The sequence below is a fragment of the Homalodisca vitripennis genome, chromosome 1 (assembly GCF_021130785.1).
Source record: "Homalodisca vitripennis isolate AUS2020 chromosome 1, UT_GWSS_2.1, whole genome shotgun sequence".
Taxonomy (NCBI): domain Eukaryota; kingdom Metazoa; phylum Arthropoda; class Insecta; order Hemiptera; family Cicadellidae; genus Homalodisca; species Homalodisca vitripennis.
In genome coordinates this window covers 213,127,442-213,147,983 of record NC_060207.1, presented here as the reverse complement: position 1 = coordinate 213,147,983, position 20,542 = coordinate 213,127,442, and the positions used below count along the sequence as shown (strand labels likewise).

The following is a 20,542-nucleotide window of genomic DNA, read 5'->3' as shown; positions in this document are numbered from 1 at the left end:
TTTATCCTATACAAATTGTTGGCCATCCAAAGGTTGAAAGTTATCCTTCTAAACAGCTACTATTCTTTAACGATTATACCGTATGAAGTGTCGTTTGCAACATTATATACTAATTAAACAGATAATTAGAACTATATGCATACTGAACCAGGCTTGCATTTAAGACATTTATGACACATTACATACAATATTTGTAGATTGAAGGTGTTTCGAGACATTTCACACACCCTGTATACCATACTATTGTAAATTAAAACAACTTAAATATAAGCATCAATGACCACTGTTTATAAATAAAACAACAAAAAATAAATCTAATCTTATTTAAATACACGTTAAATATATTCATATTTTGAAGTGCTATAAAAAACTTTGTGAGGACATTACATTTTTTATAACAGATACGCGGCCTGGTTAGTACACAACCACGCACAAATATCTGCGGAGCAGTTAAGTGTTATTTATGGCCCATACAACTTTCGGCATGGATTGTTTGCGAAGCCGCGTGTCCACACGTAAATCCAATAAAATATTCGTCGGCTGGGCAAGGCGGATCTGATTGGCACTGGTTTATATATACGCACCAGTTCGTGGCGTTTGCAAATTTTGTTTGTAACAGAACTCCGAAAATATTGAAACGTTTCTGGTCACTGTTTGGAATCAATTACTGCACAGAATAACAACTAGGAATGTCACCACGTTTACGTACCATAAAGTGAGGAATTATTTTCCCACACGAAATGTGTTTTTATTTCATCACCCCTATGTAAATAATAAAGTTATTTTATGACGACCGATATTGTGATAATACGATGAGTGTTGTATAGTTTATCTGGCGGTAGGTGCATATACTAAATTAGAAAAACCTCAGTACAGAACAAAAGTACCGTTAATGTATCGTTAACCCCTGATTAATAAATTGGCATTGTTTTTCAAAATACAATTAGGAATTTAATTTACACAAAACGTAGGTGTGGTAGAAAGGCCGATTCAATTGAATTTTGACTTTAGCTCCAGCCTTTCCTTTCCTTTTAGTTCACCTTCCTTTTATTGCTGCGTCTGGTATCTGCTGTTGTCCCAGCCTTGACTGCTGCAATAAAAGGAAGGTGAACTGGAGCATAACTCAAAATTCAATTTAATAAACCCTTCTTACCAAAGCTACGTTATGTGTAGAAGACTGGGTTGCTCCACCGAGCTTAGAGATTGTGTCCATCACATCGCAGTGCACTCAATTAATTGTGTACCTGATGAGACACTGAGACTACCACTTCACCTATATATATATATATATATATATAAGTCTCTTTTGTCTAAACGGTGTAAATGTTTCGTTTTTAGCTTCTTCGTCGTCTACTTTCTTTTGATCTCTCCAGATTCCAGGAGCCAAGTCCGAGTCAGATCAGATACCAGACGCAACAATAAAAGGAACGTTAACTGGAGCTTAACTCTAATTTCAATAGTGATTTTTTTTCAACCATTAATTTTTTATATTATGCACAGATTATAAAGGATACATCAAAAAGTTCCCTTCCTAAGAAGACACACTAGGAAGTATTTTATTTTCTGATAAGAAACTCTATAGTTAATATAATTTATAAACCGTATTTTTGATTCCTTAGCATTAAGGCGCAAAAATGTAGTTTATAAGGTGAAAATCTAAAATTTTTAGACAAGTTCCTATTTCTAATGCAGTTTTAAACTTTACACCCATGTTAAAATAGGGGTCTTGGATGTCGGGCCGTAGATAACTAGCGGGTTCTCTTAATCCTCGAGTTGGCAGTAATTTTTCCTCATCTGTCATTTTTTTGTGTATGTACCCGTACTTTAAACATTTTGCAAAAAATACATTTTACTATAAACAGATATGTGTAATACTTCTTTTCTGGAAATTGTGCAGAATATTATGGTACATAACATTAAGCATAAACCATAATAGATTTATTAGTTATTTTATTTAGTTTGAAAAAATATATAATGGTATCCAGGTTTTCGTAAAAAAAGATTATATATATATATATATATATATTGTAAAACACCTACAATTTGCACTGAGAGCGAGATGTTTTATTATGGGTACGACTATTTAAAAGAATTACAAATAATAAACTTCTCACGCTAAATGTATACAAAATATACCAAACTTTAGAGAATTATATGCCCTAAAAAACAATAAATTCATTATTAAGCTATTTATAAATTTATGTTATTTTTGAAAATTAGAGGGACGTACCAAAAGTTGTTACTATGGATACAATTTTTTTTATTAAAAAAATAAAATTTTTACACTAAATATTTCCTAAATATACCAAAATTTTGCATAGTATAGCTTCAAACAAAGCTTTAACGTGCTATAAACCAGCATTATAAACTATAACCGTGATATATCACTAATTTATAAAATGCCTAGATGAAGACGATCATTCTGGCAAGATTTATGACGTCACTCTGACATTAATGTTGCCAAAACAGCAAAATAAATTTCACCATTTAAATCAGAAATGTTTTCCGTTGAACTGTAAAAATACATGTGCGTGACTGATCGACAATATAATGTTGATTACCAGTTAGAGGGTAAAAATCATGTCTTCTCACTTTCAGTTTGATGCCTCTTGCTAGAAAGGTCCTGGAGACTTTAAACTTGGGGTCTTAAACTGCGGACTTAAACCTTATAATCCTGGGGTCAAAAGGTTAAAAACCTTAAAAAAAGTAAAAGTAATTCCGCACAAAGACAGGCTGAAGACTTGAAATGACTCGTTAATTTCTTACGTGTCCTTCGATAATCCATTGTATCGATCAACTATCTTCATACAGATGACTAGTACAACCAAAAACTTTCTGACAGCGTTAAAGCTGTGACTAATCTACTGTGCTACCCGGATCATCAATAAAAAGTTCACTGTATTAGACAACAACTGTTGAATTCATTCATAATAATGATACTATTACAAAGGAGGAGTCAACAAGTAAATGTTGTTGCCTCATTGACTCACGTGGAACGCTATTTCACAGTTAATGACTTTTTCGTGAAGCGTTTCATAAAATTTCAATTTATTTTCCAGGTTCTGAGCGTTACAAGCTTCATAGAAAATTGATTTGTTACTTTCGACGAATGGATTATTGCAGACAAATACAATACATTGGAATTAAAAGTGGATTTTACTCACATTTTGTTTATGTTTTTGTCATGGGCAGCTTTTATTACTGAGGAATGAACTCGTTTAAAACATTTTAATTATATAACAAAATATGTATAAACCTTTTAACACTTTTTTAAACTTTTATTTTCATACTATGTACATTTCAAAATCTGGGATTTCATCTTCAGGTAATAACTAAGGTTAATTTATGAAAATAAATAATTAAAACCAAATTGTCATGTGTTTTTTCACTACCTTGGTGGGTAAATTTAAGAAATGTACATAGTATGAAAATAAAAGTTTTAGAAAGTGTTAAAAGGTTTATACATATTGTGTTATACATATTTATCAAACACTTTTCGAGGCTACATCTCTAATTTTAATTATAATAACCATACTATATTTCTATAAAAAATTCAGTTGTTGAGCTAGTCAATATTTTTGTTCCTTAAAGAATCCATTCCGACTTATAAAAAAATCTCTTTGTATTCATATGTATTCGATATACGATGTATCGTACTGAAAAGTTAATGATCTAGGGCATAGAGTATAGGGACACAAAACTCAGAATAACAACAATCGAAAAAGTTATTGTTGCTTCAAGAAGTGTGTCAATCCACTTCTTTAAATTAAACGTCAACATTATAGTAAATGTTGTGGCTTTCCAATAGGTGAAGCTATGTTGTGTTCTCGAGTGATTACTTCCCAGACTATTTTTGTTTTTACATGAACTTAGCGGTGTTCCAGCAGATGAGTTTGAAACACAGTTCGCTGTTGTATCGCTGGACTTTATCTTATGCGACATGTATTTATATTTGGTATGTATATGATAGATTATTTGGTTTCATGAGGGAACTGGAGTAAGGAGGAGTACAATTCTTACAGTGACATATTTTTGTCATTTGGTGAAGCATTGGAATTTCTTAAAAGCAACAATGCCGTCGCTATTCAGTACGTTATTTGTTGTGTATTAGTGATGTCTTCATATCAGTAGTCTATTTTTGTCATTTGGTTAAGCATTGGAATTTCTTAAAAGCAACAATGCCGTCGCTATTCAGTACGTTATTTGTTGTGTATTAGTGATGTCTTCATATCAGTAGTCTATTTTTGTCATTTGGGTAAGCATTGGAATTTCTTAAAAGCAACAATGCCGTCGCTATTCAGTACGTTATTTGTTGTGTATTAGTGATGTCTTCATATCAGTAGTCTATTTTTGTCATTTGGTTAAGCATTGGAATTTCTTAAAAACAATAATGCCCTCGCTATTCAGTACGTTATTTGTTGTGTGTTAGTGATGTCTTCGTATCAGTAGTCTATTTTTGTCATTTGGTTAAGCATTGGAATTTCTTAAAAGCAACAATGCCGTTGCTATTCAGTACGTTATTTGTTGTGTATTAGTGATGTCTTCATATCAGTAGTCTATTTTTGTCATTTGGTTAAGCATTGGAATTTCTTAAAAGCAACAATGCCGTCGCTATTCAGTACGTTATTTGTTGTGTATTAGTGATGTCTTCATATCAGTAGTCTATTTTTGTCATTTGGTTAAGCATTGGAATTTCTTAAAAGCAATAATGCCCTCGCTATTCAGTACGTTATTTGTTGTGTGTTAGTGATGTCTTCGTATCAGTAGTCTATTTTTGTCATTTGGGTAAGCATTGGAATTTCTTAAAAGCAACAATGCCGTCGCTATTCAGTACGTTATTTGTTGTGTATTAGTGATGTCTTCATATCAGTAGTCTATTTTTGTCATTTGGGTAAGCATTGGAATTTCTTAAAAGCAACAATGTCGTCGCTATTCAGTACGTTATTTGTTGTGTATTAGTGATGTCTTTATATCAGTAGCCTATATGAAGGAAATAGGATTTTGCCGGACATTTGCCATCGTTCAGTGAAACATAAAATCAGTACACGCTACGTTTCAATATCTGCAATCTGATATCTTCTTCAGGTAAATAACTAACCTAATGCATAATTGCCAACTAGGTTAAAATAAACAAATCATACCAAAGCGTTGTAACACGCCTAAGTCAGGAATCAAAACGACCATGTTGTGTGTCAACTTCATTAACTCTAAAACTCGAAAACATTTTTCATTAACTTAATAAAAAAACTATACACAACATTAATCATTAAACTGAACTATACAAATGAATACAGGTCACAATGCGTATGCATTCGTTTACGAAACGTCTACGACTGACCAGAGGCCAATAGGAAATGACGATCGTCACGGCAGAAACAAGATGGCGGTAATAAAAATGAAAGGGGACAGGAATGTACATTTTTTCACAATCCTTCCGTAGTCAAAAATAAACTTCAAAGAACAGTAGCCTACATTTGTCTGAGAGACACGGAGGGCGATTAAGCGATAATATATGTTATCAGTTTGATTGCAATGTAATAAATTACACATGTACACATATATGTATACATACTTATAACTGTTTCTAATTACTTAGGTTATCAGTTATATCACGATTCATGCTATTAAGTAAATATGTGTAGTTTTTCTATAAACATATATTTATTAAACAAAATACTACTTTGTATGAAGTTTTATATTAATTGCATACCCAGAATGGACTAAAATATGGGCATATTTACAAATTAATTTAACACATTCTATAAAATTCGTGGTTATACTGTTCCCGAGGTTGTATACACTCTAAAGGCTTTCAGGAGCCAGGTGGCTGACATCATATCGGCATCTAAATGCCAGGGTTTATTAAATGCAAAGGAAATCTAATTAAAAATTTTCGCTATAAATTTAAAGAGAACCCTTAAAAATGTAAAATTTCACGGCAATAACAAGACGGGTTTCGAATATACTATATTTTTTCACCAAACTAAAATAATATTCAAATTTCAAATTATTTAATAATTTTGTTCAATAATTTTTATAAATCGTTCAAAATAGTCAACATAGGAATAACTTTGATTATATTTGATGTCGCATTTTTTTAAAGAGTGATTATATTTTAATACCGTTAGCAATGTAATTATTTATAGCCACAATCGATTAATAAAACTGTCTTCTGTTAACTTATTTACTTACAAAGAAATCTTAAGTTTTATTACTAAGAAATTATGAGAACAGTAACCAGTACTATGAAACGGTGTCTTATCACATGTTGTTAATACATTTAAACGCCCTTGTGTAATTGGCCTTATGGTCGTGTTGCATGTAAGAAACCTTTTTCTGGGAACGGTAAAAATAGACATAGGTTTACCATTCCGAGAAGTACTTCGTCGCACCTTTCAATCAGATCCAAAGTATAAAGTTCAAGATAAAGATATGAGTTTTTAAAGTATTCTTAGAAATGACTACTGGAGAAAATGAACGTTTATTGATCAGGAACCATTTGAGTCCATAGTTTGTATTTCAGTTAAATTTTCTTAAGAAACAAATTGTTAAAAATATTTATCTTGCTGAACCTATAACTTTACATGATTATAGTGTATAAAACTAAATTACAACTTTAACAGTTTCATTTGAATCTCACTAACTTTTTGCACTCTGGTTTTTGTTATATTAAACGCACTCTTATTGATGTATCAGGATTTCAATCCAAAAGAATTTTATAGTAAGAAAACGTAGCAAACAAAGAGGAACTTAATATAAATTATCCTAAAAACAATAGTAAAAACTTGGGACATTATACTGAGCAAACTATTCGCAAGTAGTTTGAAGTAAGAAATGCACAAAATATTATTTTTATTGTTACACGATGCGGAAGTGTTAACGAGAGGTGAGGGGCAGCCGGCAGATTAACTCTGTAACTCAAGTGTACACCCTGCAGGGCAAAGTTATGTGTTAACTTTATTACAAGTCTGCGCACTAAAAAATACACGCTATAGTATATGTAACGTTACACGATGCGGAAGTGTTAACGAGGGTTGAGCGGCTGGCGGCTGATTAACTCTGTAAGTCAAGTGTACACCCTGCAGGGCAAAGTTATGTGTTAACTTTATTACAAGTCTGCGCACTAACAAATACACGCTATAGTATATGTAACGTTACACGATGCGGAAGTGTTAACGAGGGTTGAGCGGCTGGCGGCTGATTAACTCTGTAAGTCAAGTGTACACCCCGCAGGGCAAAGTTATGTGTTAACTTTATTACAAGTCTGCGCACTAACAAATACACGCTATAGTATACGTAAAGTTACACGATGCGGAAGTGTTAACGAGGGTTGGGCGGCTGGCGGCTGATTAACTCTGTAACTCAAGTGTACAACCTGCAGGGCAAAGTTATATGTGTTAATATTTTTTTAAATCTGCGCACTAAAAAATACACGCTATAGTATATGTAACGTTACACGATGCGGAAGTGTTAACGAGGGTTGAGCGGCTGGCGGCTGATTAACTCTGTAAGTCAAGTGTACACCCTGCAGGGCAAAGTTATGTGTTAACTTTATTACAAGTCTGCGCACTAACAAATACACGCTATAGTATATGTAACGTTACACGATGCGGAAGTGTTAACGAGGGTTGAGCGGCTGGCGGCTGATTAACTCTGTAAGTCAAGTGTACACCCTGCAGGGCAAAGTTATGTGTTAACTTTATTACAAGTCTGCGCACTAACAAATACACGCTATAGTATACGTAAAGTTACACGATGCGGAAGTGTTAACGAGGGTTGAGCGGCTGGCGGCTGATTAACTCTGTAAGTCAAGTGTACACCCTGCAGGGCAAATTTATGTGTTAATATTTTTAAAAATCTGCGCACTAAAAAATACACGCTATAGTATATGTAACGTTACACGATGCAGAAGTCTTAAACGAGGGTTGAGCGGCTGGCGGCTGATTAACACTGTAAGTCAAGTGTACACCCTGCAGGGCAAAGTTATGTGTTAACTTTATTACAAGTCTCCGCACTAACAAATACACGCTATAGTATATGTAACGTTTACACGATGCGGAAGTGCTAACGAGGGTTCAGCGGCTGGTGGCTGATTAACTCTGTAAGTCAAGTGTACACCCTGCAGGGCAAAGTTTATGTGTTAACATTTTTAAAAGTCTGCGAACTATCAAATACACGCTATAGTATATGTAACGTTACACGTTGCAGAAGTGTTAACGAGAGTTGAGCGGCTGGCGGCTGATTAACTCTGTAAGTCAAGTGTACACCCCGCAGGGCAAAGTTATGTGTTAACTTTATTACAAGTCTGCGCACTAACAAATACCGCTATAGTATACGTAAAGTTACACGATGCGGAAGTGTTAACGAGGGTTGAGCAGGCTGGCGGCTGATTAACTCTGTAACTCAAGTGTACAACCTGCAGGGCAAAGTTATATGTTAATATTTTTAAAAATCTCCGCACTAACAAATACACGCTATAGTATATGTAACGTTACACGATGCGGAAGTGTTAACGAAGGTTGAGCGGCTGGTGGCTGATTAACTCTGTAAGTCAAGTGTACACCCTGCAGGGCAAAGTTATGTGTTAACTTTTATTACAAGTCTGCGCACTAACAAATACACGCTATAGTATATGTAACGTTACACGATGCGGAAGTGTTTAACGAGGGTTGAGCGGCTGGCGGTTGATTAACTCTGTAAGTCAAGTGTACACCCCGCAGGGCAAAGTTATGTGTGTTAACTTTATTACAAGTCTGCGCACTAACAAATACCGCTATAGTATACGTAAAGTTACACGATGCGGAAGTGTTAACGAGGGTTGAGCAGCTGGCGGCTGATTAACTCTGTAACTCAAGTGTACAACCTGCAGGGCAAAGTTATATGTTAATATTTTTAAAAAATCTCCGCACTAACAAATACACGCTATAGTATATGTAACGTTACACGATGCGGAAGTGTTAACGAAGGTTGAGCGGCTGGTGGCTGATTAACTCTGTAAGTCAAGTGTACACCCTGCAGGGCAAAGTTATGTGTTAACTTTATTACAAGTCTGCGCACTAACAAATACACGCTATAGTATATGTAACGTTACACGATGCGGAAGTGTTAACGAGGGTTGAGCGGCTGGCGGCTGATTAACTCTGTAAGTCAAGTGTACACCCTGCAGGGCAAAGTTATGTGTTAACTTTATTACAAGTCTGCGCACTAACAAATACACGCTATAGTATACGTAAAGTTACACGATGCGGAAGTGTTAACGAGGGTTGAGCGGCTGGCGGCTGATTAACTCTGTAAGTCAAGTGTACAACCTGCAGGGCAAAGTTTATGTGTTAATATTTTTTAAAAGTCTGCGCACTAAAAAATACACGCTATAGTATATGTAACGTTACACGATGCGGAAGTGTTAACGAGGGTTGAGCGGCTGGCGGCTGATTAACTCTGTAAGTCAAGTGTACACCCTGCAGGGCAAAGTTATGTGTTAACTTTATTACAAGTCTGCGCACTAACAAATACCGCTATAGTATACGTAAAGTTACACGATGCGGAAGTGTTAACGAGGGTTGAGCAGCTGGCGGCTGATTAACTCTGTAACTCAAGTGTACAACCTGCAGGGCAAAGTTATATGTTAATATTTATTAAAAATCTCCGCACTAACAAATACACGCTATAGTATATGTAACGTTACACGATGCGGAAGTGTTAACGAGGGTTGAGCGGCTGGTGGCTGATTAACTCTGTAAGTCAAGTGTACACCCTGCAGGGCAAAGTTATGTGTTAACTTTATTACAAGTCTGCGCACTAACAAATACACGCTATAGTATACGTAAAGTTACACGAAGCGGAAGTGCTAACGAGGGTTCAGCGGCTGGTGGCTGAATAACTCTGTAAGTCAAGTGTACACCCTGCAGGGCAAAGTTATGTGTTAACATTTTTAAAAGTCTGCGCACTAACAAATACACGCTATAGTATATGTAACGTTACACGATGCGGAAGTGTTAACGAGGGTTGAGCGGCTGGCGGCTGATTAACTCTGTAACTCAAGTGTACAACCTGCAGGGCAAAGTTATATGTTAATATTTTTAAAAATCTGCGCACTAAAAAATACACGCTATAGTATATGTAACGTTACACGATGCAGAAGTGTTAACGAGGGTTGAGCGGCTGGCGGCTGATTAACACTGTAAGTCAAGTGTACACCCTGCAGGGCAAGGTTATGTGTTAACTTTATTACAAGTCTGCGCACTAACAAATACACGCTATAGTATACGTAACGTTACACGATGCGGAAGTGTTAACGAGGGTTGAGCGGCTGGTGGCTGATTAACTCTGTAAGTCAAGTGTACACCCTGCAGGGCAAAGTTATGTGTTAACTTTATTACAAGTCTGCGCACCAGTTTAAATGATTAATGTAGGCAGTTTGTCCTCGTACTAAATTTACCAGCTTGTACAGAACACATAGCGAATGTGGCATTGTACAATAACAGAGACACATTGCCGACTCTGAATTGTACATTCGGTATCTATCGCTGCATACGACATAAATAACCTTAAACATGAAAGTCACCATTATGTGTCACGTCAATTCAGAGTGATTTGACAAGTAAGAACTTTTTAAATGAAAATAATTGTATAAAAGAAACTGTTATTAATGTTATGTGATAGAAGTAATAATGCCATTTAAGAATATATATGGTGCAATTTAGCTGTTGAAGATAACATCTTGCATGTGAGCTCCGTTTCTACGCCAACAATCCTGCAGTGTGTTACTTACTTCCAGATTGTAAGTTCCGTAATTGCTTCTATAACCATGAATCACAACCCTTGACTTGTAGCTGATCAACTTAGAAACTGTTTGCTTTCAAGGTGACCTCACCAAACAACTACAAGGCTGGTAGGCCGGGGAATCCGGGAGGTCTTTGAATGGTACCTTTTCTCGAAATCAAACTTGTCCCAACGCGTATATCGACTTTTGGATATTTTAATCGGGGTTATTTTTCGTTCTATTTGTTATTTGTATTGATGGGAATACAAGACATGAACTTATTTTCTTGGAATGCTTCAATTATACAATGTAAAGACGCTAAATCATTGTAGACCTCTTAAGAGAGCGTCTCAAAGAGATTGGATATTTTATGTCGTAAAAGGGTTTCAAACACGGCCTGGAAGTTTCATTTCACTGCTAAATCAGATTTCTATAAATTTTAAATCCATACTTTGACTGTGGGTGCTCATAATGATATAAAGTGCCACATCCACATGATCACCGTGTTATTGAATAAAGCTTTGATCGTAAATTTACGTTAAGGAATACGTAATAAAAAGCATATACGATAATTAAATGGCAAAGTGTCGTTAACAGGCTTAAGTACGATATCAAATTCTACCTATCGGCCAAAACTAATAACGCGTCGAGTCACCCATACTTACTTTTGATCAAAAACATATACGTTGATAGTGCATCAAAAGCTTCTAGAGTGTATTAGTATTCAAAAGAAAATAAAAACACGTTTATGAAACTACTAGTTTTTAGTTTAACCTTGCAATATTTTAAAATAAAGTATGAATTAGTATGGACGAAAATGCAGGTTATGCAAATCCGAAGATAATTTCATTGTTAAGATGACGGAAAAATATAAATACGGAACATCATACAGAAAAGACATTTCGAGTCATCCTGTTGAGAGATAAACTTCAATGGCTATCACCATGACTTCGTCATAGAACTTGTTATTGTCTATGTAGAAATGAAGTACAATGCAAAATGTAAAGGGTGTAAATGAAATTAAATCTTTGTCGAGATAACTTGGTACATGACGTATTCACATTTTTATTCATTAAGTAGAGTTTTGTGCTCTAATAATTCAAGTTTGGTAAGCCAGGAAAGAAAACTGCAACGTAGCAGTGAGCTGAAATTAAATATTATCCCCGACTTTTATACATTGATTCTCCACTATATTATTTTGCTTTTACTCTCTAGTTATAACTGTAACTTACTAAAATCTCGTATGATTTCTTTCAGTTTTTTGTTTATTTATTTATTTTGTGATTTTCTTTTAAGCATCATGGTTAACAATTGTAAAAATATTCGCTAACGCTCAGCCAAATCCCCTGGAATGACATGAACTATTATCGAACTAGGTGTTGCTCATGTAGAAATAAGCTAGAAATAGCATATTTTAAAGCCTATATGTCAAGTAATTAGTGAGATATCATGCAGACAGACAGATAGGCAGACAGACGGGAATAAAATGCTTCCAGCCCATCAAATGAGATAGGTTTCGCTAACGCTCAGCCAAGGAGAATACTTACCTCTTTTATTATTACATCTAAGAAGAAATACAGAGCACTCGTTACAAAAATGTAGTTACCATCTAAAGAATCCTATTTCTACTCAAGTCAAAACATTTTTACATATAAATTATCTCGTACCTATTTATTCTTCAGTTTATTGCGTTTACTTGTGGTTTATAATCAAATTATAACTCTAATTATAAACGTATTAACCTTTAAACGATAAAAATGTGTAATGTCTCCTAGGACACGCAGAGGGATATATTAGAAGCAAAATATAGCCACCGGCACTGAAATGTTTAATCTGATGTTTACTGTGATGTTTAGGTGATGTTTAATGTCATAATTAGGCAATGTTTGAAACTTTAATCAACCATGTTTCCAACTGGGATCTATACATCATCAGCAGTTTCTCTTTGATGACTAAATTATCCTCAGCACACTGGAACACTCATAATGAGGTATAATTACTCATAAAACTGCAGTAATAACGCCCCGACGAGTGGAAATTAAGGTTCATTAAAAAAGAACAAAATGTTGATCGTTACCTGCCAGATTACACTTTCACAGAAGATTAAATCGTCGATTAATAATGTTATTACTGTCCAAAACAAGTAGTAATTACTTAATTAAAATATTAATATTAATTGAAATTTTCTTGTGGAATGTAATTTATTTTTTTACAAACAAAATTTTACTCGGAAATCCTACATAAATAATTTATTTCATATAATAAACAATGCCGTTTCCATTATCACCGATAATAGGCTTTTGTCAAATGGCTAAAAAAAGAAAACTGTAGGTTTAGCACTGACAGACATCTCATGTACAGTATATAATCAACAAAACAGAACGTTTCTCAATATTCATTAGTATAAAACGCCAGGAAATTTTATTCCAATAAAAAAAGTATGGAAAGCAATGCTAGGTAAAGAAAGTAGAAATATAGATCTAAACCCATAATTGTATTATTAATTTGCATTACAACTTTTTAAGTAGTGTACTACAATGTCTACAATAATTTGTTTTGCAGTTTTGAATTATTTACTTCATCGTAGATATTCCCAAATTTTTTGACATATTGGGATAAGTATTTGGCTAATCTAACAACAGCCGAACTTCATTCAAAATTTTTAAAGTTCCACAATGCCTTTGAACTCCATTTCCTAGCAACATGCCTATTTTTCCTACAACATGTACAGACTATACTAATTTTCTTTTACAAATCTCAAGTTTAGATTTAAATTTCCATACAATGCATAGTAGGCTATGATGAAATAGCTTAAGATAAATCAATATATGAATATTTTGTCATGTCCTCTTGGGAGAATGAGAGGCCAGCTCTGAAACAGCCTCTCCAGTCAAAGGCAAGAAGGGGTGGTACACCCTTATGTCTAGGCCGTCAATAACCATTGACTCCAATGGACATATGAGAATAATGAGAACTGAGAATATCCTTCAGTAAACTAGACCAATCGAATTACCCTTGCGCCTCCAGACCCTCGAAATTTGCTGTTAATGATATGCCGCTCCCGGACATCCTTAGGGTTGTCCAAGATGTCTAGGCCAGCAAGAACCTTTGACTCTTATGGTCATCTCCCTCAGTAGACTAGACCTATCGAATTACCGTTACAATCCCAGAATTTCGATATTTGCTGTTACTGATATGCCGCTCCAGGATATCCATAACTTTGTCCAGATTCAAATGAATGTCTCGACCAGAAAGAACCTTCGACTCTAATGGTCATCTCCCGCAATAGACCTAGCCGCAATCCGACTAGACCTATCGAATTACTCTTGCACCCCAGAATCTCGATATTAGCGGTTTTTTATATGCTGCTCCTGGACATCCATAAGGTTGACCAGATTTAAGTGATTCATCGGTTTTTGCTGTAGCCAGTGTGGGTTCAACTGGAAGGCATGATTAAATTCAAAGTCAGAACTCTGAAGGGACTTACGGTTGAGGTCGAGAGTGATGGCGCTGGATATCGGCGCTATCAGGTTGTTGTTGGAAGCCTGGCATGTGAACACCATGTGTAGGTGTCGCCTCTCCACACGCTCCAGGCTGAGTACGTTCTTCACCCGTCGCTCGCTGAGGACCTCGTAGGAGTCATCCAGCAGGGCGTTCTCTTGCCACCACGTGACCCTCGGCACAGGTCTGCCTGCAAGGAACATGCGGTCAAGTGAGATACAATGTATGCCGGAAACTAAGCTTACTCGTATAGTTGCTACTGAGATTTAAATGTGAAAATCTAATTTGATGAGCTTAGTAGTCTTAACGCTTAGCTTGCATATATTGATATACAGACTGTCCAGGGTTTCAATACATAAAATAATAAAAAAAAATTTAAATATCAATTCCGCAAAACAAAATGTACTTCCACGGCATTTTCACGGCAAAATGACAACAATTAGCTAATAAACTTACCTCTAAATGCAACAATCAGCTTTAAATTAATCAGTAGTTAATTAACATTAATATCTCTATTAATGTGTTGAAACTGAAGTGTAGCGCTAAGTAAAACTATTATTATTCCACTATTATTTCTCATAGAAAAATAAATATGGCATCTTATTGTTCAAATAAAAGTGACCCATATTTTAAAATTCTTTTACATATTTCAAAAAACCCCTCGTTGTTACAGTTTAAACACTTTTATAGCAGGTATTTTGAAATCTGATATAGTGTTTACAACCTTTTTTATTCTCTTAGAAGAAGAAGATGAGAAATTGCACTTATTTCTAAAAGAACCTTTGCGCTGCTTTCGGAGTAAAATGATATTCTTTCTGGATGGGTAAGGTTGGGAGTAGGGACCGCCTCCTGTCAAGATCCATGAGGAAGGATTTTGGGCATTAATCTCAGTCATGTTTCCTTGGAAGAAGACAACACTGACAACACTACTTGGGGCTAGTTTCTATCAGCCTCTCCAGTTAAAGCAGGCAGGGGGTGGCACGCTCTTATTACACTCATATAATAATACACTCAGTACACTGGATATATCGAATTACCCTTGCGTCCCAATATCTCAACATTTGCAGTTAGTGATGTGCCGCTTCCGGACATCCATAAGTTTGTTCAGATTTAAGTAACACATCGGTTTTTGCTGTACCCAGTGTGGGTTCAGTAGGAAGGTATAATCGAGCCAGAAATGAGTAATCGAACTCCTGGGGATGTAAAACTTCCAAGGCTTTATATCTTTATATCAAAACAGGACTCAATCAAACTAGGCATTTCCCAAAATTTTAACCTTATATATTTATTTAAATTAAAGATATCATTTATTTCGGATAGGGTACGATAAGCGGACCCGGTTTTTTTTAAATCGAAATTGGCAAACTATATTACTTAATCATAACCATCGATATAATCAATCGATACTGATTAATTATTTTTAATTATTAACTTAAATAGTCTATATCAACAGCAGTAAACACTTTAAAATAATACACGTAGGGTAATATTTCAATTTTACATAAGTAATTTTAATTATTAAAAATGGCTGTCAATTTTTAAAAACTACAAGACATTGTTTTGAAAGATGATAGGACATAAATAAAATATATTGTTTTTGTGGCTTCAACATGTTGGACTAGTACCAAAAACCCCATTATGTGAAATTTGTAGGAAATAAACAACTGTAACTGTGAGAGGAGCAAATATGTTCGTCTTCAGTTTTCCTAATTTTTGTTATAATAATTTGTTTAATCACTGTAAATATTAAATTCATAATTATTTTAATTTAAAACATATGATTGTTATTGAAGAATATAGATACTTTTATATCGATTGATAGTCTAGGATTTGAGATGCGAATATTAGATATCGAAGACTACGTACTTCGATATTAAAAACCGGGTCCGCTTATCGTACCCTACCCTTTATTTCCTACAAACAAAAATTCAGACAGACAATACACTAAATAAGATGTGAATAACTTTTAAGTAAAATAGTTTGAGTGCTTGTCTCAATGAAAATGGATCAGTTAGTCTGTTTGTTTCAAGTAATTTAAAGAACATTCTTTCAGATTCACTAAGGATACATAAATAGATTACACTATTTAGTAGCATATGATAAGTTATAGTTTTTTTAGTGACCGGTAAAAATTAAAAAGTAGCCTACTTCACTTAGCTAATGTTGTCCCTACTAACCTCCAGTCGATATACATGTAATGTCAACAGATGTTCCCTCATTGTAAGGTCCGAGGATGTAGTCTTGGATGTGGTCCCCTTTCTCATCTAGAACGCTCAGCCTCTCTGGTGGAACTAGAAATGAAATAAATATAGATATAATGAGTTAGTGGGTAAAATACAAACTTTAATAATATATTACTATTTGACTAAAGTAACAAAGTTGTCTAACTTTAGGTGGTAGAACTGATGAAAAAATCAGCATATTTACTCGTAGGTTTTTAAGTAATTTTAAAATGTATTCATTTTTATTTTCGCTGATGAAATGCGGTATACAACGATAAACTTTTAACATTGACTCTTTAACTAAAAAGTGGGACATGCCATGAACTAAAGGTTGTGGGAAATCAATTATTTCCCTAGGAAAACATCAACAGAAGTAGATATTACCTTGCAGTATGAATATATGAAATGCTAAAATGAGATAATAATGGTTGACATATGAGAACATTCAATTTTCAATATTTCATTCGCTTAACAACAATTTTTTTAAAAAAACGTTTCTACATTAAATGAGATATAAAAGTGTTATATTAGATATTTCTATATCATCATTGGCTATGTATCTAACAAGATAGGTTGACTTGACCCATTCTTTTGTAAAGTCTTTTTTATAAAATCCACGCTGGATATTGTAGTAGACGTTGCATAATAACTTGTCGATTACGCATCATTGAATGTTCAGTTTGTTTATTTTAAGAAAGGTATATTATTAGTTATGTATTTATTGTAACGAGTAAACTTATTTATTACTTCATTGATTTATGTAATCAACTATCATAACCATCGTAACTTCATGTAACATAATAAAAAGAATAATTGAATCACACAATTTAATCGTAAGTATTTTACAACTGACTTTACTTAAGGCACTTAACAACTAAACATTCAAGGTAATAGCTATAAAACAAAGGCAATACTTATTTTCAGTACCTTAGGGAGATAAAACTAAATTCCAGCTTTAATAGAAGTTATTAGAGCTGTATTTGTCTGTAATATTTTATTGATGTTTTCATTTTAAAACAATGTTTTCATTGTTTCGCAGTTGCAATGTTGGTTTTTGTATTACGTGTAAGGACTTGAAGTACCGTGTGAATTTGAAGGGGTCGACTCATTCACAAAACGTTTGGAACTCCCCTATTCGTGGCAGAAATAGAACGCAATAACCATCATACAAGATTTATAGAGAATATAAAGATGGAAACAGCTCCAGCTGAAGACCGTTGCATTCTGCAAGCTATATAGAAACTGGAGGGACTTTGAACAAAAGAATCCTATAGAAGGTACTAAAAGCATGTTACAAGGTGATAGCTTTACCTTTCTTAATTTAGATTAAATATTTCAATCATGTTGGACTTTTCTTTAACTAACATTGCTATATGTTATGATCACCTCGTTCGCTTGATGCTCATGCATTACTGTGACTAATAATAACCAAAGCGCTTATAAAAACATCCTTAGGTGAATGAATGCTACAACTAGTTTTTATTGAATGGGAATTAAACCAAAATGAAACACCATGCTTCCAAATATATATCTATGCTTTAAAACATTGGTGATTATTTTAAAATAAGGAATCTTGTCCTTGGAGAGGCACACAAAAATATGTATCCAACATAACAATAATTTAATTCCTGAAAAGGAATTTAACAATTCCTGCCTCAAAACCTTTTCGCATATGATCTAAAATTGACGAAGATATACACTCACTGATTACGGTGAGGTTGACTTGGGTGTTCCTGGTGGGAGACTTCTTGAAGTCGATGCGGCAGCGATAGATGCCGGCGTCCGTGTCCTTGACACTCTCCAGGGTCAGTTTGGCAGGAGCGTCACTTGTGCGGAAGAAGGCACGACTGCCCAAGACGGTGTTTTCCGACCAATGATGGGCGCCCTCCACTGATTTCCCTCTTGCGTCGTAGCTAGTGCAAGATAAGACAAAGTAGGTCAGAGTCAAACCCAAACAAAAGATAAAAACAGATAGGGATTTTATAGAGTTGATAATAGGATAACATTTCGTTTAGCGAAAAGCGATAACAGCTACAAGTTTGTGAAATAATGTTTAATATCAGTAACTCTCAATATTTACAATAAATAATTCAGGTGATAAAGAGAAATTGATACATTCCCTCTAAGACCAGAATTCACCAATTCAGTCAGCCAAGTCTCTTATTTGATTATTCATGACGCAAATTGTAATATTTCTCGTGAAAAACTTTTAGTGTTTACTTTTTTGTAACGGACATACCATAGCTAATCCTTAGTTTACAAGTTACGATATAAGTTTGGTACTTTATTTGGGTAGGTAGTTTTATTTGTAATTGTCTTAATATTGTTTGGAATTTCATAGTCACTGTGTCTCTTGGGATACCTCTTCTATGAACAGGGATACTAGAAATCATGTTTCACTCCTGAACGTATCCATTTACGCTCTTTTTGAAACCCGGCTCGATGTAAAGAAAATCTTTTGCAGTATGTATATGATTTATGACTAAAAAGGGAGTAGCTTGCTTCATGAAGCATGACTAAAGGATATTGTTTTTATAATTATAGCAATAAGATTTTTGACTTGTTATATACAATCTACTAAGACCATAGGAATAGATGAAATGTTTTTGTAAAAATAATATAAAGGATCAAAATAACACTTCTAACAATCAACACATTTCTATTCTTCCTGTGTATGGAAGACGATACCTAAAAGAATTGTTATTATGAAATAAATAATCTAATTTAACCTAAAAGTTATAAAACTACCTCATCCCATAGTACTATTTTTCGGTAATTTTTTTTATCCGAATATATACCCTGAAAATTATGTTTGCTTAAACTATGTAAACAGATCTCTTGTGGTTAATTAAGTTTCCATAAGATGTGTACCGGTTTGTTTACCAAATTACAACTGTTTAATAATAATATATTTAAAATAGTACAGTAGAATATATGATTATTCTCGTACATTCTAAACATAACAGGAAATATTAATGCTGAGTTATGTCGCAGTTCACCTTCGTCTCATTTGCTGCGTCTGAAAAATGAGGCAGTCACAAACTTGACTCCTGGAATCTGGAGTCACGATCGTCTGAAGAGATAAAAAGTCAGCGGTCAATTTATCTAACGTCGAACGATGCAGAGTTCTTTTTGAGCTTCTTCGTTGCTGACTTTATTTGGACCTCTTCAGACGAACATGACTCCAGATTCCATGAGGTAAGTCTGTGACAGGGTCAAATTTCAGACGCTGCACTAAGAGGAAGGTGAACTAGAGCAAACTCAACATTCACATTGAATCAATCCTTCCCACAACAGCTGCGTTATTTGTATAACAGGCAAAATGAAATGATGAAGTAAAAAGTGCTTCAAGTGGGCAAAATAAGTGCTTGAATTTCAATGAGTACTGCATGGAATTCCATATGAAATACTTAATTAGTGATGGTATTGACTATTTAATCTATCGAGATGGGGATGTTAATGAGTAACATCAGTAAAGAGCTCTTTAAACACTACATGTGCCAGTCGCAATCCAACTGTATTCTCCTAGTGCAGACTAAACACCGTTATTGCTACATTGTCATACAAATTAGATTATTCTTTATATCAGTTTGTTATTGACGAAAGTTTGAGAGGATGACAGGATTTCGGACATTTGCCATCGTTATGGTTTCAAAAGGTATCACACAAGGTTTCGAGGATTAGAATCTATCCTCTTCGTTAGGTGGATGTTATTAGTACATACAAAATAAAGAACACAGAGAAGAAAAAAGGGAAAGAAAATGGTCAAACAAAAGCTGCTTGGAGTCTAGTCCAGGCGTTGTCACTGCAGAGAATGCAACTCCCGAACATAAGTGACGAGTACGAGAAACACAATCACACATGACACCGGCACGGATGAAAATGGGATACCATCCACCTGACGAAGAGGATAGATTCCAATCCTCGAAACGTTGTATTATATCTTTTGTTACCGCAAAGATGGCAAATTTATGAAATCCTGTTATCCTGTCAAATTAGATTATTTTAACAGTTTTTTTTTTATAATTCTGCAAAGTTTCCGTTGTACTGATAATCA

At 34.6% G+C, this 20,542-nt stretch overlaps 1 protein-coding gene across 1 annotated transcript in view; it reads right to left on the bottom strand.

The window, feature by feature from the left end:
• LOC124353049 (nephrin-like) overlaps window positions 1-20,542 on the bottom strand; it is a 262,467-nt gene that overhangs the window by 25,966 nt on the left and 215,959 nt on the right. The window contains 3 exon segments of the mRNA XM_046802853.1: window positions 14,250-14,453; window positions 16,441-16,554; window positions 18,190-18,398. Coding sequence (XP_046658809.1) covers window positions 14,250-14,453; window positions 16,441-16,554; window positions 18,190-18,398 — 527 coding nt within the window.